Here is a 25689-nt window from a genome sequence, read left to right as displayed (position 1 = left end):
CTCTCCCTTCCAAAGAAACCAAAATTAAAATGCTTGGTGCTGTTACAAAATTTTTTACTATCTTTTTCTGAATTTATAAGAGTGTTTCTAGGTGTAACTGTAGGCTGTTCAAACAAATATTGAAGATTTGAAGACATAATAGGGCAAAAATCACTGCATTTTAGAATTTAAACATTTCTTTCAAATCTGCCATCACACAAAAGTGGTGGCTGGCTAAAAATAATTTGATGTCACCAACTTCAAAAATAGGAAGAAGCTTGACCTTATCAGTATTAAAAACTTCTTGTTTACTCAGATAGAAATGTAAAGTTTGGTCTTCAAAAAGCTCCACAGAGACAAAATTGACAATAAAAAAAAAAAAAAATCTAATTAACAAAGCCTTTTTGTAAAGAAAAAAGCCTGATGCTGGCTAACTTCCTTTTTTTCCCAGAATAGTACTGATAAGCAAATATTAGCAATAAACAGCTTAAAATGTCTATGGTATTTCACTGAGCATTACTCTGAAGCAAATAATGTTAAGGTCTTGAAAATGTACATTCTGTAAGTACAAAGAAGCGGAAAAAACTCTTTTTTTCTTTAATAAAGGCAAGACTTAAAACCAAGTCTTACAGTAATCGATAGCTCAAGTGGTCATACATAGGTATGTATTACACCCTGTAACCAGCAAACTTAAGGAACAGAAAGCAGATTTTTGATAGAGAATCACTGCAAATTCAGGTCACAATTTATCTTCTCCTTTTCACATTAGGATCATACCTGCAACAAAAAAGAAATTTTGTCACAAATAAGTAAAACTTACTGATACTCAAAGTTAGCAATGTGATGTAAATAGCTATATTACATATTTGTAACCAGGGATTAGTCAGTGTTCAGTCCCTTCCTTGACTGCATTTCTATAACATTAGCTACAGTTTGATCGAAGGATGCATAAACTAGAACCTGTGCATGAACTAGAGATAACTCTTACTAAAGTCTTCACTGACTTCTTAGCTACTTAAAATCTTTAAATCTGATGCATGAACAAGTTTCTCCAAGTCTTTAATGTCCCAACATTAAGTTCCTTACTAAAAATAAAAAACAAAACAACAAGAGAGGAGGGAGGAGAAAGGAGTACTGTATATTCACAGCAAATATACAACATTTGGTTGTGATTCATTCACACAAACCCCTCCTGCTGCTTCATTCTCCCACAGAAAGCAGTTCCTTGCCTCACCTCCCCTTTACACAGCTTCTAATTGATTTTTAGTAATTTAGATATACTCTCTGGCTATACTAGTTGTTATCGGATTTACGGCAATATGCTTATAGTTTGTCTCTGCTTAACACTGCTATCCCTTGGCTGCCTATTTCTCTCCATTTGTGATTCATCTCCCCAAATCCTGTGTCACTTCTTCGAAATTCTGATGTGTTTTGTATTCATGCATGAATAACTTATGGAAACAACTGAGTTATCAGGCAGTTTTACTTCCACTAATTCTACTCTCATTCATCAAGACTTTTTTTTGCTTAGACAGGAAAATGTGACAACTACTGAGCCAAATTACATCACCACATAACTAGAAAGGTTTTAGAAGTCACTGCTGTTGCCATAAAACTCAGACTTCTGGCAAAAATGAAATGTGTACCCTTTGAAAGCAATGATCTACCATTAACTGTTAATTAACAGAGCAAGCTGCTAATGCAGTAAGATTTTTTGAATGGCTCTTACACATGTTCATGTTGATATGTGTATGTTCCTTTGATAGTGATTTGGACAAAAACATCCTTCTTCACCATATGCATTTTTCTACCTAAATGCAGATTTTCAGTGTTAGTCAAATGCATTGCAGGTGAGAAGTCAAACTGTAGTTCCTTGTTTCTTCAAAAAACTAAAAAAATAATGAAATCTTTGCTAAACAAAATAAGATCCTTGTACTAAGTCTCAAAGCATTTCTTTGTATTTATTGTTATAGTGTTATAACACATAGTATGTCCTGGACATCAAATCGTATTTTGGAGCAGTGGTGGGATGGTGGTGGTAAGATAAAAGCTAGGAGAAGCAGATGATACATGATGGGAATCTGCCATCATGACACCAACACCTCCAACCCTGTCTGTGACTGTTTATGGAGATGCTGACACTGACAGTCATGAACATCTTTTTATGTAATCTTCCCCCACCTCACCTCCAGCCATTTTCCATATTAAATGAAGCCTGGACGATCTGTTCCAGACAGAAAACCAAACAACATGAGAGAAGGACTACAGAGATTGCACTGCTGTAAGTGAATGCATAAAGAAACAAAAGACCTTGCTGGGAACAGGGAGTGAAGGATACAGAGGGCTATCTGTACTCTTAACAGATAGTATGATATGCCTTCCCTTCCTCCTCTATCTCAGTACGTACTCAGCAGCAGTTGAGGGCACAGCTTTTCTTTCTAGCACATCTTTACCTTGGAGTACTGCACAACTCTTCCTAATGGCATCTGGAAATGCCATTTTCATGGGAAATAGCATCTGTTAACATTAGCATTAAGCCAAGTAGTTTTACTCAGGATTAAGGACAAAATTAGAAGTAAGTTACACACTGCTGAACATTAAAATGTGTGTTTTAGTGTTTTTGACTGTGGAAGCTTCCTAAGTACAACTATCCTAAATAAACTGGGAGCTGAGGTAAAAACTTCTCTAAGCACAGATGCGTGCAAATTATATAGATTTCCACTGCTGTGTTTTGAAAGGCTAAAATCAATCAAGGTTTTTTAAGCCAGTTAATATTCCAGTACAGCAATCAAGCTACACCATGTTCTTATAGATGTCTTCATGACTGACGTATATTTCAAGGCTGTACTGCAGATGTGAAAACTGGATAACACGGCAACCTTGGCTTGGGACACTTTTTGATTAGAAAGTGGTTATAAATCATTAAAGTAGGATTGCAGTTGAAAGTAACTGGACAGGAAACCAACTGAATAGGATGATTCTCTCTTTCAAAAGAGATTAGGGAAAGCAGTAGACAACTGAAGTGAGGGTTATTGAAAGAAAACTGCTGAAACAGGCTGTGTTTTAGAGGCAAATGTAGTGAGTTATGGCAAAAAGCAATGGCAAACAGCCAAGGTGAACCTGGACCTACCAAAAAAATCTCTCAAACTCCTGTCACATAAGCACTGATTAAGACAGAATTAATGACTCTACTACGCTGTCATGAACACAGAATCATCAGTGTAAAAATGCCACCTCAGCCTGAAAACTGGAAAGATAGTAAGGCACTGAGGGAGTTTCTAACAAGTGAAAAAAAGGTAGAGGTTATTCATTGCGATTGGGTTGGAAAGCAGCTCAAGGTCTCAAAGATAAGCAACAAAGAGGGGCCATACTGAAGGATTTACTTAGTTTTGGGGTTGTTTTTTTCTTTTAATTTTTGTTTTAAATTCTGGGAATCCTTACTTCAAAGATCCAGAAAAAGAAAGCAGTCCTGCCAATCACCTTTTCACAGAACTAGTGTCCCGTTGCTTTAGATCCCTCAAGTGCCTCAGCACAGGGACAGACGAGCACCATGGCCAGAATGAAAAAGGAGCAGATCCCATCACTTTTTATTCGCAGTTCAGACGACCGACTTAATTATAAGATCAAATCACTTCATTAGGTTCTAGCAAACACTAATGGTGGAAAGCCTGGCCCCAGAATCTCTTCAAGCCTTTGTGAACAATCAAGCTTGTACATATGAGACAGGAAACGGCGACATTTTTGTTTGAGAATGTTCTTATTAAAAAATTGTAGGAAGATTGAATGAAATTTAAAATTTAAGGCATAAAAAAAATTGAGACAAGTTGAGTCATGTTGGGTATATTCCATACATGGGAATGACTATTTTTTTCAAAATTCCATGTAAAGTAGTCCTTTACAAAATTGGAATTTGTCCAAAAAAAATGATGTGATGCAAAATTACACATTTTCTAAGTACAAACAAAAAACTCTTACCTAAAGAGATCATCAGCAAGTGATTCCTCTCTTGCATATCGGTTCTGTTCCTGAGGAAATAAGTTTATTCAATATTTGATGTTAAGGATGAAGCTAATGAACAACACAGAAAAACAATATATCCCTGCACTAAAGCACTTTTTCCTGAAGAAATAAGTTTTCTTTAAGTATTCCATTCGGTGCATATTCACATTAGATAAAATACTTCACTACTCACATCTGACTACTGCTACCAACTAATGTAATGGAGTAGTTTGTGCAAGGTATCAAGGTTGGTCAGAAAAATGTTGTTTGTTTTTTGGTTTGGTTTTTTTTTTTTTTTTTTTTTTTTGTCTTTTAAGCATCATTATAGAAATAGGGAAATTTTTATCTGATTATTGGTGCATCAAAAGAGTTTCAATTAGTGTTATCTATACCAAAGGATTAAAAAAAAAAAAAAAAAAAGAGATAATCAAAAAGCGCTGATGCAATAGGATCATCATCAGGCTGTGGAAACAGTATGACTCATCAGCAAGTATTTTTAAAGAAACTTGGAAAACGAAAGTGCTAGAGAACTGTTATGATAAAATACAATATTTTTCAGAACTTTCACATACAAAGTTGAAGATTTTTACGATAGAAAAAATATTAAATTTATTCTTACTATATCTCTTCAATATACTCCATGAGAATTTTTCTCAGATATTTTCTGTTCTGTTCAAGAGTAGAGTATCAGTTGTACTGTATAACAAATTGAACACAACTAAACATATGGAAGTTCTTCCTAGCTCTTTGTCGCATTTTAGAAGTCACAAGTTTCCATAATGCTTATTTTATTAAAAATATTCTCTTTTAGGTTACTGATTTTGCTTTAAATCAATATTTCTGATAGTATGAATGTTGCATGTAAAATGAATTCAAATAATCAGTAAAAACATGAGCCTTATCACTGACCTCTGACTTTCAGTAACTTTTCTAGTGCATATGTTGCTATGAGCATGTGTTGACAGATAATTGGATGAGGTTTTATTTCAAAAATAAAATTGTGAGGTATTTCAGTAATGACCACAGGCTGCTATAATCACTTATGTAAGTCTAGTTTTGTTTGACCATCTTTAAGAAATAATTCCTTACCTCTATTTCTTGCCTTAACCAGTCTTCTAGCTCTGAATTCTTTTTAGCATGATGAGCAATCAAATCTGATCCTCCAATAATGTATGGAAGTTGTCCCACCCCTGGATAAGCTACCTGTTGGACAATAAATTCTTACAATTACAATACAAGGCAAGCACACTGCAAGTAAAAGGCCTGTTTTAACAAATTCGTAAAGTCTATTCAGATATCACAGAAGATAGTCAGTCTGCCTTTGAATAACATTTATCAGAGATCGTATTTGAGAGACTAAAGTGAAAAAAGCATTTACAGAAAGATATTAACTCCCTCCTTTTACCGAAAGAAAAAAAAAATAGCTGGCAAATTACATATGCTAAGTCAGTCTGATAGTACATTAAATTGAATTTGAAAACATTTTAAACTGATTTTTACTGATAGATTCTATGTTATCATCAGAATGCATAAGAATTCTGTAATAGATTTACAAAACAGTGGAAAAGAAAATACTATCAGAAATTTAAAATGTTACCTAAAAATGAAAGCATACTTCCAGAAAACTGGAAGTTGCATTATGTGACTCACTCTCTACGTAATGTTTTACTGAAATGCATTTCTAGTAGTCTTATACTATATATAGATATATATATATATAACATGAGCTGAACACTAAGAATCTTCTTGAAGTTATCTTCAGTATTCAAACAAGTAATCTTACTTTTAAGCTACCAGATTTAGTTCTATTTAGAAATCCAAGATTTATTACATAAAATGCAAGATTCTGAATCAGCCTATGCTTTGTACGTAGGTCTTTGGAGAAGTCAAACTGTTAGCTTTTGGAGGTACAACTGGAAGTTACGGTAGGCATTACTTAATGACTTTTTCCAAGTAACAGCTTGGAACAGAGAGTACAAGTATCTAAATTATCTAGCATGAGGTGAGTCTTTGTCAGCCTGGTACTTCTTCAGTCAATTAGCCAAGTATTTTTGTCAACAGTATAATACGGTATTTGTTTCTTTCCTGTAGTTGCTAACAATTAAAAAAAAAAAAATCTTTCATAATATATTTCTACAATCTGAAGGCAATACTTTTTAGTATTTTTAAATAGTGCCATCTTGTGACCATTTCAAATACACACTAACCTTTTTGAACATTTTGAAATTTTTCTTTCCCCCATAGCTGGTATTTCCAGTAAGCTGACTGTTGTGTCTTGGATGGCTGACAACTAGTGATCTAAACTCAGTCAACAGAAGTCTGCTAGGAAGATTGCTGGAGTCATCTTGCAGTTTGTTGTGGTTCTTATGTGGGAAGAAAAGGGAAGGAGCATTTCAAGTGTATAAACAGACATACAGCATATTTAACAACATAAACTTTAAAGAAAGAAATTATCATTAGCACAGCTGAGGCAGAAGTTAAGAATACAATGGGCAATGGGAAGCAGAAATAGTGGTAAAAGCCAAGCAGATGGATGTATTTCTCAGCCTCCTTATATACTACCAGTATTGCTGGGAGCTCAGTAGATTTCTCTCATTTACATCTGTTAAAAAGACAGGAACATTAGGAACTGAAGTAATAATAATGAAGTCGGTGTACCTCATTTCATCAGGATTTCACTTCAAGATAGAAATTCAAGTAAGATTTTTCTTTTTTTTTTTTTTTTTTTTTTTTCCTCCAATTCAGCTAATATCCAAGAATTACTTCCCTTCACCTTGCCTCTTAACCTGGACTAACTTAATCAAGTATGCTTACTCTACTGGGAACTCCAGATAACTCCATGGAAGACAAAGTTGAACATCTTCAGCAAAATTCTTGACTACAGATTTACATTCAGGCCAACTTTAGGGCTGTAAACTGGATCTGAACAATGAAGCAACATTTTCCTGTACATGAGAACGCTCATATGCCAGCAAGTTTGCATGCACACTTTGTTGCTTCAGGCTAGATCTACATGGATTAAAAAGGACATGTGGGTACAGGACAATTTCACAAGCAACGTTAAATTACCTTCATGAACAGCTCCAGCCCAGATGCAGTACAGTTGTTTTATAGCAAAGTATAAATTAGCAGTCCCTTAACCTGAGCTGACTTGCACTTTGGTGTACGTGCACAGCATCCCCTCTTTTTAGACTGTTTCCTCTATGCACGTGAAAAGGTTTTATCTTGTCCCTTGTTGACTGGCTGCTCTCCTTTACCTCTTCAGAATCTTTCCATTTCAGTTTCATTTAGCCTAGTCTGCTTTTCCTCTGCCTCACTGCCTCTCACAGCAAGTTTCCCTCTCCCTTCCATCACTGATCTCACTTGTAACAAAGTTAGCATGCTATTTACTGTTAGTCAGTGTACGTTACATCTATTTTCTACAGTTCACTCTGTCTTTTCACAGTCAGTAAGCTGGACTGTACTATTCAAATTTATATGATTATTTTAAGGAGTACAATCTTCAGAACCTCCTTTACTCTGAAATAGGATCACAAATGCGATGTTCTTAAAAGCAAAATTCTGATGCATTTTCTTAATGCTCCTCAGAGTTTGCTGTTCAAACTTTCAATTAACGGGTTACTTACCAAGACTGATGACTCTTGCTTGACCTCATTTTTCATTTCCGAAGTTAGAACTGATCCAAGTTGTTGTTCTTTCTATTTGATTAAAAATTATTTAAAATGTAACACTGAAATTAAATGCAAATTTAATTAATAAACTTTTCTTCTTCTCCCTAGAGTGGAATAAGCATTTCAAATCCATGTAAATATTTAGACAGAAAAGAAACTGCACTGTACTTCCAAATTTTTATGATAATATGTACACTATAACAACTGTTGGGGTTTTTCAATTAAAAAAAAAATCATTATTTTCTCACTTTTTTTTTTTCTTACACCAGTAGCAAGTTTTGCCCGTGCGTACAATCTTCAAAGTCCTAACAGAGTCTGTAAAATACTGTAAAACCTTTTGAACATAAAAAGCAGCATTTTCAGTTTCATATATTAAGTGTACATGTGTGCAGAAAGGACATTTCATTTCTAGGATACAAAAGTATTCTGCAGGTTGCTTTCCTCCCATAGTTTAAAACCAGGTTTCATAGAATCATAGAATACCAGGTTGAAAGGGACCTCGAGGATCATTTGGTCTGACCTTTCTTGGAAAAAGCACAGTCTAAACAAAATGGCCCACCACTTTGTCCAACCAAATCTTAAAGTGTCCAATGTTGGGGGATCACTGCTTTCCCGGGGGAGATTATTCCAGTGGCTGATTGTTTTCACTGTGAAAAATTTTCTTCCTGTGCCCAATCGGAATCTCCCCAGGAGTAACTGGTATCCATTACCCCTCATCTTTTCCAAGTGACTCCTTGTAAAAAGGGAGTCTCCACCTTCTTCGTAACCACCCTTTAAATACCAGAACATGGTAATAAGGTCTCCTAAGCCTATTTTCTCAAGGCTGAACAAACTAATTCTCTCAGCCTTTCCTCGTATGTCAGGCTTCCCAGTTTGATCATCTTTGTGGCCCTTCTCTGGACCTGCTCCAGCCTGTCCACTCCTTTTTTGCATAGCAGGGACCAAAGCTGAACACAGTATTCCAGGTGTAGCCTGACAAGCACTGAGTAGTGAGATAATGACTTCTCTCTGATGGTGATGCCCTTGATGATGCAACTCAGCATCCCCCTGCTTTCTTTGCTGCTGCAGCACACCGTCTTGCATAAATTATTTTCAGTGGTTGAAAAAATATCAGATCACTGTTATGCACCCTGTAGGTTTTGAGTCAATTACAGTCTCCATCTTGCCAGATAAAAAAAGATGCATCTATATGTGAAGATGATATCATGAAATCTCTTTCCTGTTCCACTGGAAATATAATTTACATTCATTAATAATGACCCATTTTATTAAACTATTAGAAGTCTTTTTATCAGCAAAATCTTTAAGCACGCATCTCAAAATAACAGTTTAGTTATACATAAGAATTTGTTCTCCTTCGTGATCCTGACAAGAAGCTAGACTAGAAAAACTTTCCAGGCCACAACAAAATTCAAAGGTCTATTCCAAGCAGCTGTTTTAGACTCTCAGTACAGACAAACCTGATAGAAAGTACCTCCTCTCTTACATTCTAAAGAGCAAGCAACAAATTCTATACAAGACTTGTCTTTTAAAATTTGCCTGTTAGTAACATAAGAAACACCCCAGCATTATAACGAAGTTCAAAATTCACACTTTACCAGAAACAAGCTCCAGTAAAGTGTCAAGAGAAGAATGCTAAGCTGGTCTGAGCTAAGGATGCACAGACAATTACTAAGTCTCATCTAATCCAAGGTAGCTTGCAAGTTCCAGTTTCTCAATCATGTTTTCAAACTTAATTATTACAGCATTTAAACACTGCCTACACTATGTAAGAACTGACTGGACAGTAAGCTTTTATATTTTTTAAAAAATAAACAAAAATTAAACCCATTCCTTCTCTTATTCCCCTCTGCATTGTTAATAGTCTACTTCGCTAGAGCTCTCAACATTGTTTTCCTCTACAAACCTGCTTTTTTTTTTTTTTCAGTTAAGTTGCTATTGTAAACTCAAAATCCATTCCCTTCTTCATTTCTCTTAGAAAACTGCCTTATTCTCAAAATCAAAACCAGAGGGGAAAAAAAAAAAAAAAAAATCAAGGAAACTAATCACAAGCTGTGTTTTGGTTTTGTTTGGTCTTTTTGCTGTTTTTTGTTTGTTTGTTTTTTAAGAGGACATTAGTGATCTGGATTGCCTCATACAGACATTTTAATAATCTTTCACATGACATCTAGAGATTCTGACTTGAAAGATGTTGGACACTACTGTGGTATTCAACAAAAGGGGTCAACTAAAGCTTTCTTCAGAAAAACGTAAAAACAATATAACTGAGAATAAACATTATAATTAACAACAATATACAATATAGGAAGTTTTTCTTGGACCGGGGATTTATCCTCCTGTTCTACCTACAGTACTTCAAGCAAAAGTGGAAAACTTTCAGAATACAAGCAGCTTTCAATTCCCAAAGAAATAAAGCCCTAAAGAATGAAAACACATTTAGATATGTGAAACAGTGCAATGTTCACATGCAATAAATGCATGATGTCTATTTTAGTTCAGAGCAATTTGAGAGGTTTAAGCAAACAAACTTTACAAAGCCACTTTCTGTATGCAAGCAGTCTCATCCCTGAAGAAGCACCTGCATCCTTCTAGTTGTAAATTTCCACGTTAGGCACATGAGAAGAATATAACTTACCAATATTTTATTCTCCTCTCTCTGCTTTACATTTACTGCTTGAATCCAGCTTGCTTTGGCTTCTAAACACCTTTTTTTTCGTGCATTCCCTTGAGCTTCCTGGTCACAATCTGCCATTTGATCTTTCCAGTCTAGGTTTCTGCTTCCAAACACAATTTCTAGTGCCTCTGTATCTTCAGATAAATCCTCTAACTCCTTTCTCTTCTTTGGGGCATGCTTTTCACTAGAAGCAGTTTTAGTGTCTGTTTTATCACTTGCTAATTTGTCACTTTCCCTCATAAGTTTTATACCTGTGTCTTCTAATGCAACATTTGGGTCCAGAACGTTATTTTCCTTTTGATGCTGTTCCACTTCACTGTTCCACACTGATAAACCTGTGGGTTCAGTGCACTTGGAAACAGGTGATGACCTTTCCTCCCGTTTTGACAGTTTTGGTACAGATGTTTCTTCTTCTTCAGCTCTCTCCCTTAACCAGAAAGTAATTACAAAAGAAAGGAATTACAATTGCATTTTTGAATACGATTAGCTGCATCTGCAACATAACAGCTTCCTGGGCTTTTAGTGACTGCATTGTGAAATTTGAACATAAGTACCCTTGCCATTCTAGGAAGCTGATCTAAAAATTACCTTTTTAAGGATGCTTTGAATTAAATTTACATCCCTTGAGTTAAAATTATTTTCCAGAAACAGCACCAACATAAGGGAGCCAATGTCAAGAACATTTCAACATACCTTTTTCTGGCTACCTGGAAGTAATTTGTAATTGAGTTAGACTGGTGACGTGAAGCACGCTCACTAGGTTTAGCAGCTTCTGAAATTTTAGATGGTGAGACAGGATTACTTTTTTGACTAAACCCAGATGTTCTGTTCACTCTAGGTATCGATGTTCCTTCATTTACACTGCCACTCGTGCTTGGGTTTTTCTTTACAGCAGTTGTATCCTGGAAAGCCATTTGCTCTCGTCTATCCATCTGGGGAGTATTTTCTATCTCCATACTATGTTAGAGAGAAAAATATATTAAGTGACCACACAAGAAGTTACCACAGACATACATTGTAGAATATCACTTTTTTTAAAAAGCTGTACCTGTACTTTGAGTATACTTATAATGTATGTATAATAAAAATAAATTGCAAAATCCACTATGATAAATGTATTTTTATAATTGTGAAATGGCTTGAAAATTTGTAGTAGTTAAGACAGTCAAATCAGATATACAGTATCTACATTTGTAAGAGCCATGTAAGTGCTATGTGATGTTTTCTGTTATCTACGACTCAAAAGCAGAAATTATCACACTGCAGACAAGTGGCAGCAATTGACTAAGTGCCATTTCTAACACGGTATATCTTTGTCCACAGCAACGATGCAGTTCCTCCACCACAAAAGACTGCGTTATTTGCAAGCATTAGCTTAGAAACCATTTCCATGAATACTTTACCATGTCTGCTCTTCTATTTCTGTATCAGCTACATATAATGTGCTCCTGTCTGCAGCAGTTGGCATTACGGTTTCATCCATGGCCAAACTCTGAGAAATGGGTCGCCCTACAACAGCTGGTGCAGTACCTCTAGTTACAGCTGGGAGATCAACACAAGAGAAGAATTAAAAGGCTAGTATCAAATCTCTGTTTCCTTGTGTGTGTTATCACACATCAGTAACTGATCAGGTGAGATTTTTGTAAAATGGTCTTAAAGCAATTTCAATCAAAAAATTAAGCAGATTTACTAATTAAAAAAAAAACAAAATGAACAGTTCTCAAGAACCATATTCTGGGATTCAGTTTTAGTTAAATATTCCACTAAATTAAGTCATGGAACTTTGCTTAAATAAAAATGAAGCATAATGGGAAATCATATATTAATATGGGTATAATGTAATTAATAAATCATACAGTATATATTTTATGCAAAACTGCCAGAGCACAAAAGTCCTTAAATTTACTGCTTTATGATGATCTCTAACGTGATTATTATATTTGGGATTATTTCCACTAATATAGAACCAATATTTGCTATCAAAAAAACCTTGGAATAAATGTCTTTACAGCCAATTTCTCGTAATCCCTAGAACAAGGGAATTGCCTTAAAACATCCTTCACTGCTCTCTTTGGTTACTCACATTATTTATCTGTAGAACACAAAGAGCGGCATATACAATGTCTTTTACGTTGTCTGTCCTTTCACTTGCCCTTGTCTGAATATACTCAGGACTTCGCCGTATCAAAGGATACTAACATCTACTATTTTAACAGATGTCTCCTCATGCTTCTAGATACGTTTTTTTTTAAATACTACTCATCTCAGACTTTTACATTCTTCCTGCATTTCATACTGATTGAGACTGTGATGACAGTATTAACCTTTCAGGTAACCTATTCTTTATCCATTCCTTAATTTTTTCCTACTATTGTAACCTAGAGAGGAATAACCTACAGACACACCCAAGTCTCCTCCTTGAGGAACTACATCTTATATACGTTCCTATTCATTGTTCTGAGACAAGATCAGACGAAGTCTTGTTTACAATTGCTTTGATTTGCAACACGTACATGAAAGTTTTTATAACTCCCAAATAGTATCATTTGTTCCCTCTTAGCAAATAAATTGTAAACATAGCTACCTTCAAAAGCCTAATATACAGTCCATTTACACAATTCAATCAGACAATTTTTATCCAGTTGAATCATTCAGACTGGAAACAACAATCACCATTTCTGATTTATTCAGATGTCTGCAGTATTTTTTATTTAATCTGAGAATTTATTTTGTATTGTTTTCTAAACTGGATAGACAACAGATCAATTACAAGAATACCAGTCAACCAAAATATTTTTCAGAGGTCTTCTAGTACTGCATGTATATCCTTCTCTCCAAAATATATTTTTGAGTAAGTAATGTTCCTATATGTAAAAACAAGTTTATGGGTGTTTTGTTTGATTTTTTTTAAAAACTGTAGTATTTGCTACCCAATGCAACACTTTGTAGAACAGAAGAGAACCTAAAACTTTACACACAACTCTGACAATTTTATAGAAACAAAATTTAGACTACCAGTTTTGGAAGAGGCATGAAAAGAGAACTAGACAAACAAAAACTCTTGTCTCAAAGATTTTTATTACTACTGTATTAGCAAATAAAATTTAAGTTTCAAGTTGAGACTTGGAATCTCTACCCTCAAACTATTCCTTTAGCAAATGTGGCAATCATGTCTCACTGTTTTTACTTCTTATGTCAAGATTATGTTTGGTTTTGAACTGGGTGGGAGGCAGCTGACATTTCCTAAAGCAAATTCCTTTTTTGTGCAAAAAGAAACAAGCCTTTACAAATTAATTCCATTCTTATTCTCTCAATTTCTAACATTCATCTTTTACCTCCCTATTACGCCAGTCTTTCCATAAAAGATAGAGTAGCATGGAATTCAAACTACCAAACATATTAATTCAGCAGCCACTAAAAATGTGAACTTCAGAAGACTGTTTTAAAGTACCTTTCCTCTAAAGATTAATGTATTATGTGTCTGCTTTTTATGCTAATTTTAGATACGCTACTTTATTTACATCTCAGAGTTATAAATTTCATTGCAATTTATCACAAGACCATTAAAAACCAATTACCTCTTCAGCCTTGTATACATTTTTCATACAGTGTCATTCTATTTCAGTGGTCTTGCAAAACAAAAAGAACATTAGCGTTCATGCCCATGTACAAAATGAAATACTGCCACTCTAATGCTGTTAACTTATTACTACTATTCTTCCAATTACCTTTGTCACCAGGCTGCTTTTGAGGGTTGCAATATTTTTCCGTAGACATGAAGATAACTGCCAAACCAATTTCTGCCTCAGGAATCGCTCTGAGATCCTTGCTGTTAATATACAATTAAAATAAAGACCAAAAAAAAGTTTCTCAGTACAGATTCAAAGATGAATAGGCAAATGGGCACAGATATGACAAAGTACAAAATGTTCCATTCCTCCTTTCAAAAAACATCGGTCTAAAGTACAATTTTTCACAATACAGTAAGTCAGCATAATTATCCATCATTACACCCGTGTCCTATATGTACAAAATTCCATGTTTCCTGCTGCTGTAGCCACTGTCTAGTCCCAGTAATCTGGCCAATGCACCTTCTCTCTATCCGATTTCTGGGCATTTAATTAACTGTGCTCTACCTCCAATTTAAAAATGTGTGTGAATGGAAGAGTGACTGGAAAGATTTGAGCACTTAAACGTCAGTGAGGCACACACACCTCTTCCGTACTACAGCCATGAGAACAGCTTGAGTACAGTTTTATCTATTTAGCAGGAAAATTCAGGGGAAGTAGGTTTATGTATTAGGTTAAGGACTCAGATTTTGTTTTCTTTACATGTTTTCATAAAATGACATCATGAAAATCCTAACATTTATAAAATATGCCGTCTGCCCTCTCAGACAAAACCTACCACCAAAACAAAGACATTTTCATTAAATAGAAGCTGCTCTTCATAAAATTGCATTTGCATTTGTCTGCAAATAATTAGATAGCAATGAATCACATGATCTCAAGGTGCCATTTCATGAGTTTTCCCTGAAATAAGTCTGTATATTGAAAAATCATAGATATTCTCTTTTTCATTCCTAAATTATATTAATTTTTAACTTCTTTTAAAGACTAGAGGAAAAAACACTTGCTGTCTGTAACTTCAAAGCAGCTTCATTAAAATGAATTTTGGTTGAAGTGGATCCTCCAAAAAAAAAAGGGAAAAAAACCCCAACCAAACAAAAAACAACTCCATCAAATCCTCACAGAACTGCCAAGTCCTTTCTTTCCTGCTTCAAGAAATTTTAGTTACTATGCTAAATACTTAAAGCAATGAAGAAAATACCCTCTTTACAAGCATCCCACTGATTAAATATGTATGCAAATACCATAACAAATCTCTGCAGAAATTCTGAAATTACCCTACCGCTGTACAAGAGAACAGTTCTGCACCTTTGCAAGACAGTCAGAACAGAATCAGTCCAGTTTCTCATGGAGTCAGATCCTGGGATCTGCGAGTTTGTCAAGCCCACATCAACAACACAAATTTCAGGAGAAACTAGAAGAGATGTTTCTTTCCTTCCTTCCATCATCAACTTTGCTTCCCCTCCTCCAAGAATAACTGCTGGACCCAGTTTCTTGTGCTAAAAAGAGAATGCAAATACAAAAAAAAAAAATATCTTAAAATACAGTCAGTTTAGAACTATCAGCATAATGCTTATCACTGATACATTAATGCAGATACGATGTGTTCTATTTTTCACCCTGTACTTATGCCATTGTATTCTAAGACGACAAATACACAGAAATCCTTCTTTCCTAATGAACCCAGAATGAGTGTGAATTCACAGAGAACAGAAACTGTGCTTAACTACCCCTCCAAAATTTTTGCAATATAAAGACTGTTTACCTGCTTGGCAGTTAGAAACACAAAAGTTTTTCCACTAAATATTTTTTTCCTTTCGTGATGCTCAGATAAATCCAGTTTTTCAGTGCCAATGGAAGGCTCATCAACTGGAGGATAAAATCTGCAAGAACATCAAAATTGAAGTTAAAAAATTCAGATTTACCTATCAGTACTGACTCATGGTTCTTTCTGCTTTAGAGTAAAGCTCTGAAGTTATAATACTATATTGCTCTGTTAAAACTATTTATAAAAATATTTTTCAAGAGCTTGTTATGAAGAAACAGTCTCTAATTTCTCAACATCTAAGCTAAGACCAAGACTTTCTACTTCAGTAACTAAGAGGACAACACTTTTAAGAATGCGTTCAACCTATCCACCTTAAGCATCTGTTGTACACATATCCACATTCTCCACTAACAATACTACAAATGAGACTTCAACCTCATTCTCCACTTGCTCTAGCTAATAGTGTAACTCCACACAAAATTAGTCATCTTGCTTCCTCTACCCTTCCGGTGGGGACAGCCACCCCTCCTCTTCTATTGGATCAAGAAATAGTGTACCACCACACTACAGGACAGCCTACTAATGTGACAAAGTAAGTACACTCTTCTTGCTGGTGGGATAGAGAACCGAACTGATTCACCCTGCAGATTCTCAATTGTTTTGTCCAATACAAGAAAACTGACCAGGAGTTCAGCTGGGGAAGAGATTAGGCAGAAGAGAAATTCTACCCTGAGGCTCTCTTTTGTCACAGCCTGTGATCTCAGGTCCAGTTAATTATGGCATCCCCATGTCGTAAAAAGCCTCTGGAGTTAAAACAAGCATCTAACTTACAATTTCAGCATAGTATTTACAGGATCTTTGAGCCACATATTCACTACTACAGCAGTTCTGACAGAACAAGGTGAAGGCACATGCTAGAAAGATGGGAAACTACAGGTCAATTTTAACCATACTACACTATGTCTGTACCCAAACAGCAGTTTATGTACATACTCTGGCTGATCATAGAACTACTTATCTTAGAACTCTGCTGATTATACATCCTTCTCATACTACTAGGCAAGAAAAACAGATGCTGTAACACACTCCCACAATCTGGTTTAACAGAATAATAAATTACATATGCACACACACAGGGATATGTTTTTAATTTTTTTCCCTAATTTATGCAAAGATTAGCAGACTCTAAGCAAGAAACATACTCCATGAAATGCTGAAATATTTAAGTTTCTGAAAAAAATGCACCATCTGTAAACATAAACATTCTTCAGTCACTGTGAACATTCGCATACTTACATCTGAACACAAGAATAATCATGCAAATTTCATAGTGCATCTAAATATGTAATTCAATTATGATAGGCTAAAATGTACTATATAATTACAGTTATTTTTCAATAATCTTTGTTCTTTTGTGTTCATCACAATCAATTTGTAAAGCTTTATGTACACAATGGAAATTAACCAGTCTGAAACCATCATGTTTTGAAAAATGAGTATTTGATGTTTCAGCAACTTTTTCAAGTCTGTTTACAAAAATACGTTTGCACTGAAATTGAAATAGATATGATAAAGTCTACTAGTAAGAAACAGGGCAAGTCAGATTTTAGTTACCAGGCTAGAAGACTTCTGATACAGAGTCCTGTAAAGACAGTTATTAACCTAAGATAAATACAGGGTAAAAAGTCACCTTTAGAGAGAAAAGGATGAGTAAAAGGGGGAAACAGCAGTTGCCATTACTTTGTAACTGGACTATAGTTTCTCTATAAATACATTTCAAACCTCTGTTTTTTAACTTCAGCAGGAAGCTCCAACTGATGATCTTCTCCTCAAAGAAACCTTTGATTTTCCTTTGAAACTCTTATCCAGTGCTGAGCTAAGCTCAAAAGGCAACATAATCCTTTTGCATCTTAGAATTCTGAAGTGCTCCTTGTACTCTCTCCCCATAAGCTCTGAACAATAACAGCATTATCCAGAAAAGACCCTCTACAGTCTTGAATGTTTCAATAAATGGATTTTGATTCTTGATGAGATTCTGTTAAAGGCTCAGTTACTTTCCTACTTCTTCAAAGCCCTGCACTATTTATACTGGACTGCTGTAATACAACATGTTATTTCATACAGGACTGCACTTACATAGCCATTAGAGAAATCTTCAGTTACTGTTCTTCCTTGCGTAGGTTATCAGAGAGTACCAGAAGTAATATACTTCAGATAAAAAGACTCAAGTAAGAAGCCCCACAGCTGTATGTGAACTGCAGGTTTGCAATTCTGTGAAATCTTAGTATAAACAAAAAGAAGTTTTAAATTTTTGGAACTTTAAGACTGCATTTGCCCAAGACTTTTTGGGGATCAGATCTATAGTAGTAATCAAGATTTAATTAACAGTGTCACCCTGTATTACCACATCAATGGACCTTTCTTATTTCATATCCAAACTAGTATTGCCTCAAGTTGTTTAGTGTCTTACAGATGTACCAGCTCAGGTCAGCTCTAGCTACAATGCACAATGTAGATTCCCTGTGAAAGTTAGAATTATTTTTGGAAACTGAATGCAAACAGCTGCTAAGTAAATTTTCAAGATCTTCCCACAAGCTACATCTTAAAAATAACACCTATTTAAAAAACTGTAATTATTTTAAATATAGATCTGAGTATTTTACCAGCTGTCTCATTTAGCTTGATGCAGAATTCTCTTTGAAAGCTACATAATGGATATACTGCTAGTGTCACTAACATTTAGTCAGCTCAATTCCTATGAAGATCTTAATAGTTCACAAAAATATTTAAGAAAGGGAAACATATCCATCTAGTTCCATTTTAGGGAACACTTAACAGCTCAATTGTACTATCACTTCTATATTAAAGCACCCCAGTTTCCAGAGCCCAAGCCACTGTTTGCTTGTTACTGTAACAGACAGGGACAGCAGTCTGACAGCTAGATAACATTAGACCAAGCAAATTTCAGGTTGCACAACCAATTGCTAGCTTTTCATGGCTTGTACTACCTCTACTAAAAAAAAAAAATCCACCAGAAAAACTTAGATCCAGTATTTCAGAGAGGACTAAATAGCTGGTTTAGTTTTATCATGTCCTTATAAAACAATGTAGAAGGAAAAGTTAAAATTCATGAAGATTCCCCCTTCCTTCTGCAACTGAAGACCAAACGGGCTTTAAACAACTCACAGACCTGATTTCAGTGACTGATTTGACATATTACATAAACCCCTGCAAATTTAAAACAGCATATAGAAACTAAAAAGTATTTGCTACCAATTGCTCGATTGGCACCTGTATTGTTTTAACAAGGTACTGTCAGATTCTGTGAAATATATTTTACCACATAGCAAGCGCAGCTTACTGTGAAACCTCTGCAGTTTTGCTTCATTTACCACGTGTGCACCACTGAGGTTTGTTTAGCTGCCCTCTCCCGTCCACTCCTGCTCTTCAAACTATTCTACCAATGGCTATCATCAGACCCACTAAAGAAAACAAATCAAATTTCTACATCCTAACACATATGTGGGTATGTATAGCCATACATATGTAAAACCAACAGTGACTTTCACTCTTCTTCATCATTTACTTCCCCTAACACAAATGTCTGGTGACCAACATCCACCTGGTTAAAATAACACATCCAGAAAGATCATAAGTTAAAGTAGTTTCACAAATTATTCTGTTAACTGACATTAAAAGTTCAGTGTTACTTTTCAAATGCCAATTACTCCTAGAATTTCCATACACTATATATTTCATTTCACAGTATCTACCAAAGCATTTAAAGAATATAAACAATTAAAAAACACAGGAACATACGCAGTTTACCTTTTTAAAAAAAAAAAAAAAAAAACAAAAAACAAAACCAACACACGATGGACATTTCTCACCTCCATAAATCAGGTGTTCATATAAAACCCCCCACAAACAAACCAAACAGCAGCAATACAGGCTCAGATGAAATTCTCGCATACAGTAATGGGATTGTTTTACACGTTTCTACATAGAGAAAATAACCACAAGGGCTATTCTGCAGTACTTATTTATTCCAAAGTAAGAATTCCCTTTTCAAGTTAATTTCACCATGAAAACAGTGAGTATTTTGTTCTCACATAGTGAAGACCCATGCAGATTAGTTTCCCTGCTATTTCAGGGAATTCAGTAGTCAGGCTAGCTCTGTTTTGACCAAAGTTTACAGTAAATTCAGTAACTAACTGCGTACTGGGAAAATATGTCTACATAATGAATAAGCTGGATATAATTTCTTTTTTAAAAATACAATTTTATTTTAATGTATCAACTCTCAAAAGAGTTTAAATGTTGTTTCAAACATATCAATTAAAAAAAGTTCATATTTAGAGCTAGTAACATCTCTAAGCATACAGTCAATTCTAAGAGCTGATTTTATAACTCTAGGGATGAGAGGAAGAAAATTGCCTGAATATTAAAATACGTGTCATATTAAGCATTTTTCCACAAAAGAAGTTACTGTAAATCACATATTCTGTCTAACGTGATCAGATAAATGTGTAGTTATTTGACAATCTAGCTCCCATAAATTTAACTGTGACATTGAAAACATGATACTGACCTTTCATGATTTGGCAACTGTTGCCTGGACTGAATAGCTTTGATTAGTTCAACAAAAAACTCTGGTTTTATAATTGGTCGACAACAAATCAAAGCACATATAGTCTGAAATGACAGAAAATATATATTTACTGTATGGAAAAAGTTCAGCTGGAATATGGTTTAACTAACATCAGCTTTTTAAGATCTTAGATGTGGAAAACATCACTCAAACAGAACAATACTGAATTTTACTACCAAAACACAGCATAGTTTCGATTCTAACAGGCTAGCTCTTAATTGCCATCTTAACCAAAGTTATGTAAATATCAAAGGCAACTAATGGAAATCAGTAACAGTCTTCAAAATTAGCTTTTTTCATTTTCCTTCCCTCCAACCTCCCATCAACATACACCTCTTTGTAAACATGGAAAAGGAAGAATTGACTTCATAGCTTTGTAGAGGAAAATCTTGAGCACATCTAGAATTTAATTCACATTTGTGGAAAAACTGCAAATCAATGCTATCAATGTGCAAAAGCTCAACATACCTTAACAGTAACTTTTACTGTTACCATTACAAGGTGAGTACACTCTTTTGTCCATTCATTCACTACAAGGCCTCCAAGCTGCTGGATGACTTTATTTAAAGCCGTTTTCTGAGCTACATCTAAACATGAGGAGCAGACAACCAAAGGCTCATACTCCACTCTGCAAAGAACAAGTAACAGAGAATTGCTTTAGTTATTTCAGCCAATCATTATGATGAACAGAGCTGACTGTTTATAGCTCAGGGAAATCTGAAGGGTACAAAAAAAACCCCAAACCAACAAAAAAAAAAAACAAAAACAAAAACAAAAACAACCCATACTTTTACCTGGATCAGAAAAAGACTGTGCTTTAAAATTTCCTGAAGAAAGTAAACACTGACGTTTATTCAAAAAAATTAACATTTTGACTTTTTGACTTGGTGTCTGCAATATTTCTAAGGACTTTTGGGTCTTTCATAGACATCACATAGAATTAGTGCTTTAAGAATACTGCAAGGTCAGGGAATATAAAAAGAAATTGAGTATGGGCTTCCAAAGGCAAAAATATATTCAACAGAACAGTCCATAAACAGATTGCTGTTTAAAAAATAAGTGTTGTAGAAAGCAAGTTCAAGTAACTTTTTCCTAACACTGCCATTATCCTTGACCATAAGCCTATCTATATTTGTGGTTGTTCCATATGGAATTACAGCATATCAAATTCCATTCTTTGATTTTGTTTAGTCTGCAAAGCAGAAAGAAATTTAAGTAAGCTTTCTGGTACAACAGTCATGATGAATCTGGTCTCATGGCAAGATTCCTGTACCACATTTCAGGTATGTTTATCTGAAATATCAAAAATTATTTATTATAAGTGGATGAAAATGCCTTTTTTTCTTCTATCAAATAATACCAGCTACAGTGACAAAACTGAGTCAAATTTTAAGGAATAAAGCCAACTTCTCACTGCTTTAATGTTGGTTATGATGGTCATCAGAATTTTCTATTTACCTGCCACTCTACCTCAGAGTGCTTCATATATTCAGACAGCACTGGCTACCATGTTAAATCTGAAAAATTAGCAAGTTGGGTTCACTCAAGAGAATGCAGACATACATCACAGCAACAAGCATTCAATGGCTAGTACTGCACAAAGCATTTTCCAGCTATGTCAGTTCTTTTCCCGTTATATTATCAACAGCTACCACAGTCTCAGACAAGCTCTCTTCCAACCCTAAACTCTCCTCCCTTCTTTAGAACCATTTGTGTTTTAGGATTTTTGTTCTTTGCCTAAACAGCCTGAAAACACTCACTATACATGATACATCATCTTCTAAAATGCCAATGCTTTACTATGAACAATTTTAATCTCCTGGTGTCAAAATAAATTATATAATAAATATATCTAATGGAAAACTGTTGCAGAAGCAGGTGTGGAACATAGGCAAAATACTACTCATCTCCTTTGCTTTCTAAAAATTCATCATTGCTGTTCAAGTTGCTGAGTTTTATGATGTCCTTAAAACACTTTTTTCCAAAAATTGCAGTTTTCTACTTGGTATTTTATAATCAAAGCACTTACCTAAACTTGCTCTCAAAGACTCCGAAGTTGATTCTGTCACCAGACTGCAAAGACACTGAAGTGCCACTGAGTTTTGATCCATTAACAAAGGTACCATACTTAGATGTATCTGTTACTGTTAATATAGGGACTGAGAGAGACTGGCTCTGAAAATAAACATAGATAAGCCATTATAGTTTATCGGAATGAGATAGTTTTATCAGAAATGGGTTACTACTATTATGGATCAAAGCAGGAGATAAATAAGAAAAAGCCCACAAAATACCATCCTAAATAAAGACTTTGGACAGTGAGGCTGGCTACATGTAATTATTCATCTTCTGGTTTTCACTGTAATGGAATGAGAGAAAACATATGTCACTTCAGAACCTGAGTGCTTCTTACACTCAGTCTTTCTGAAGGCTGTGCAGGGCAAACATTCCCTGGACCAAAGCCTCTGCTACTGTGATTCAGCAAGGCTCTGAAATCTATTATATTGATGCTTTTATCTACTACTGAGACCTGGCATAGGTGCCCAAGCCACTTGCCCTCACTTCCACAAGCACAAGCTAGTCTTTAACAAGCTGCAGGGTATGGTGTCTTCACCATGCCTTCACCAGTACGTCTTCAGAAGGTTAGACACTGTCATATTTCCCAAACAGTTCACAAGCCAATGAGAACAGTCAGCCTGTTTTCATTAAATTTTGCTACATAGTACTTTTTGCATTATTAAAAGGACAACAATTTTATGTATTTAATTTCAAATTCTATATACAGTTACAGAAATGAAATTCCTGCTGACTGGCTACAGAATATCTGTAAACACTGCAACACATAAGTGACAGTAAATTGATGCCTGCTAGTTCTCCTGGGAACATTATTATTTTCAGTCCTAAGCAAACACAGAATTAATGAAGTGGAATGAAACACAAACTAAGCCTGATGTAAGACAAATAAAACACTTTCCAGAACCAAGACCTAAAACTTCCCTATGTAATGAAATTTAATTCCATAATTTTCCTGTTGTGATTATTTTAATACAAATTCCTAGTCATCTTCACTCTGGGATAAAAGTAGAACCAGTAAAACTTGGACCAGTAGAATTATGCCACTAAATTTCTCAAGATAGGACAGCAACCCTGAGGAGGGGAAAAAAAAAAAAAAACAAGCACCAAGATTAAGAAAAGACAGGTGGTCAGTGGTTCTACTCCAAGCATAAACCACCAGTGAGAATAAAATGAGAGTATCTATGATCACGGCAGACTGAATTACCCACACAGCATACTGATAATGCAGTAAAATGCTGGCTACTTACAGGTGTCGCTTCGGGAAAGATTACTCTCAGAACTGCATGACTTCGACTGATGGACTGATCAGCCTGAATTAAAATTGCACAGTTTTTGCGTCCAACAACATATTCTGTACCACTTAAAAGCCGATACGACTCTCCTGAAAAAAAAACACAAGAGACAGAAAATATCAATTTACAAAAAACTCCAAAGTACTCAAACCTCTTAGGAAACATTCAACAGTTCGTAGTATAACTGAAATTCAACTTTGTCACGCATCATTTATTAGGATAACTAGAATTACACATTTATAGACAGTATCTCTTTCTTCCCCTCTCCTTTGCTTTGTCCCTTATAAAAGGATACATTTGATGATAAACAAAGCAGTTACAAAAGTGGCAACATACTCATATCAAGGACAATGTATTTCTACTAATTGTTTCTTAACTCTTCTTTTGTATTACTTCTTGAAGATTAAGTGTTACATATAAAAAGGGAAGAAAAAAAAAATACAATGTAAGATAGCTTTTCCAAAACACAAATTTTAAGGCTACGCAATTTATTTACATAACTTAAGAGGTTCAGAGCAAAATGTCCTTTTAATGAATGTAAGATCTGTAACGTAAATCAAACTGATGTTAATTTCAGTCTCTGACCTGTACTTTACCAAATTCTTGGTATCTGTCAGCTAGACCACTTAATGGCTTTTCAGTGAATGGCCTGACTACATCCAAAAGGTGTGTGTTACCTACTGGTCAACAGAACTACACATATTTCTTGATGAAAATAGACAACTGCAGATGAAATTCTGGTTATCAACCCTGGGCAAACAACTTTTCAAATATGAACTGTGCAGAAATTGACATCTTGGATACAACAATACCAGTGTTTCGGCTCTTGCTCAGGAGTTTTCCAAGCAGTAAGAGATAATTCAGTTTACTTCAATGGGATTAGGTACTGCTGCCACTAGGAAATAATCCAAACCTCCAAAATTCACTCCCAATGAATTAGGAAATAAAGAGCAGATGCAGTCGTGTTAGGACTGCTCATTATATAAAAGACAAAACATTTAAGTCAAGAAAAAATTTTTATCTTATGATACACTGAAAACATTGATAATGGTTATCAAAGCTCCCATGGATAAGGAAACTGATGAAAGAAGGTACAGTGACAATTCAACTTCAAAACCCTTCATTGAAGAAACAACACGTCTTATGCTAAACACTTGGTCCTTGAAACATCAACATAATATTTAGGCTTTTTTTTTTTTTAAAGGAGAGTCTCCCGAGATTGACATTTGCCTCAGAGCTCAACTCTTCAAGTATTTCAGAGCAGCACTCTGTGAGCTGCTTGAGCTGCTTCACTGGCTGTAGCAGGACCTACACAGATCCCACGTGGGCTCGCAAAGTGCAAAGCCCCAGTAAATTTAACAGGAGCTGTGGCCTGCAGTGCTCAAGGGAAGAACGGGGGCTCGGCCGCAGGCCAGCACCCGGAGCGGCCAGAACTTCTGCCGCCGCTGGTCCACACCGGCCCAATGCAGCTTTGCCCGAGAGGCACGGCCAAGAAAGCCCGGCTGGAGAGCCCGGGGGAAGCCGAAACGCCGGCTCGCCCCGGCACTCCAAGGCATCGGCCGGGCCGGCAGGCCCCAGCCTCACCCTCCGCCAGCCCTCAGGGGCCGCCGCGGGACCCGAGCCCGAAGTCAGGCGCCGGCCCCCGCCCCGGGGATCCGCGCAGACGCGGGCTGGAGCTGGGAAAGGCCGGCGGTGCCCGGGCCCGGCCTGCCGGAGCGGCGGCAGCGGGGTCCGGCGCTCCCTCACCGTTTCCCGCAGCGGGCACCAGCTTCCACATCCTGGAGGGCGGCGCGGGGCCCCTGACCCGGGACGGGAAGACCCTTCGCTCACTCCACGGGGCCGCCGCAACGGAGCGCCGGTTACCGGGGGCGGGCAGCCGGAACCCGCCCCGCCGCGCATGCGTGCTGAGCCCCGCGCCTGCCCGGCCTTGGCGAAGCCCCCCGGTCCCTC

The 25689-nt window shown here is 36.0% G+C and overlaps 1 protein-coding gene across 1 annotated transcript; it reads right to left on the bottom strand.

Moving 5' to 3' along the window:
- Positions 1 to 562: 562 nt before the first annotated feature.
- Positions 563 to 25689, bottom strand: NBN (nibrin). Its single transcript, XM_042785869.1, has 16 exons — positions 25486 to 25689; positions 23695 to 23828; positions 22401 to 22546; positions 20840 to 20999; positions 20312 to 20415; positions 15718 to 15835; positions 15261 to 15451; positions 14052 to 14152; positions 11727 to 11865; positions 11017 to 11280; positions 10285 to 10750; positions 7605 to 7676; positions 6186 to 6341; positions 5068 to 5181; positions 3955 to 4004; positions 563 to 756 (listed from the first exon to the last, which is right to left on the bottom strand). Exons 1-16 carry the CDS (start codon positions 25514 to 25516, stop codon positions 726 to 728), a joined length of 2277 nt encoding a protein of 758 aa, XP_042641803.1. The 5' UTR covers positions 25517 to 25689; the 3' UTR covers positions 563 to 725.

This window comes from Tyto alba, unplaced genomic scaffold (genome assembly GCF_018691265.1).
Source record: "Tyto alba isolate M040663 unplaced genomic scaffold, T.alba_DEE_v4.0 Super-Scaffold_9, whole genome shotgun sequence".
In the NCBI taxonomy this organism is placed as follows: Eukaryota; Metazoa; Chordata; class Aves; order Strigiformes; family Tytonidae; genus Tyto; species Tyto alba.
The sequence above is the reverse complement of the archived record's forward strand: the minus strand, read 5'-3'. Positions and strand labels throughout refer to the sequence as shown.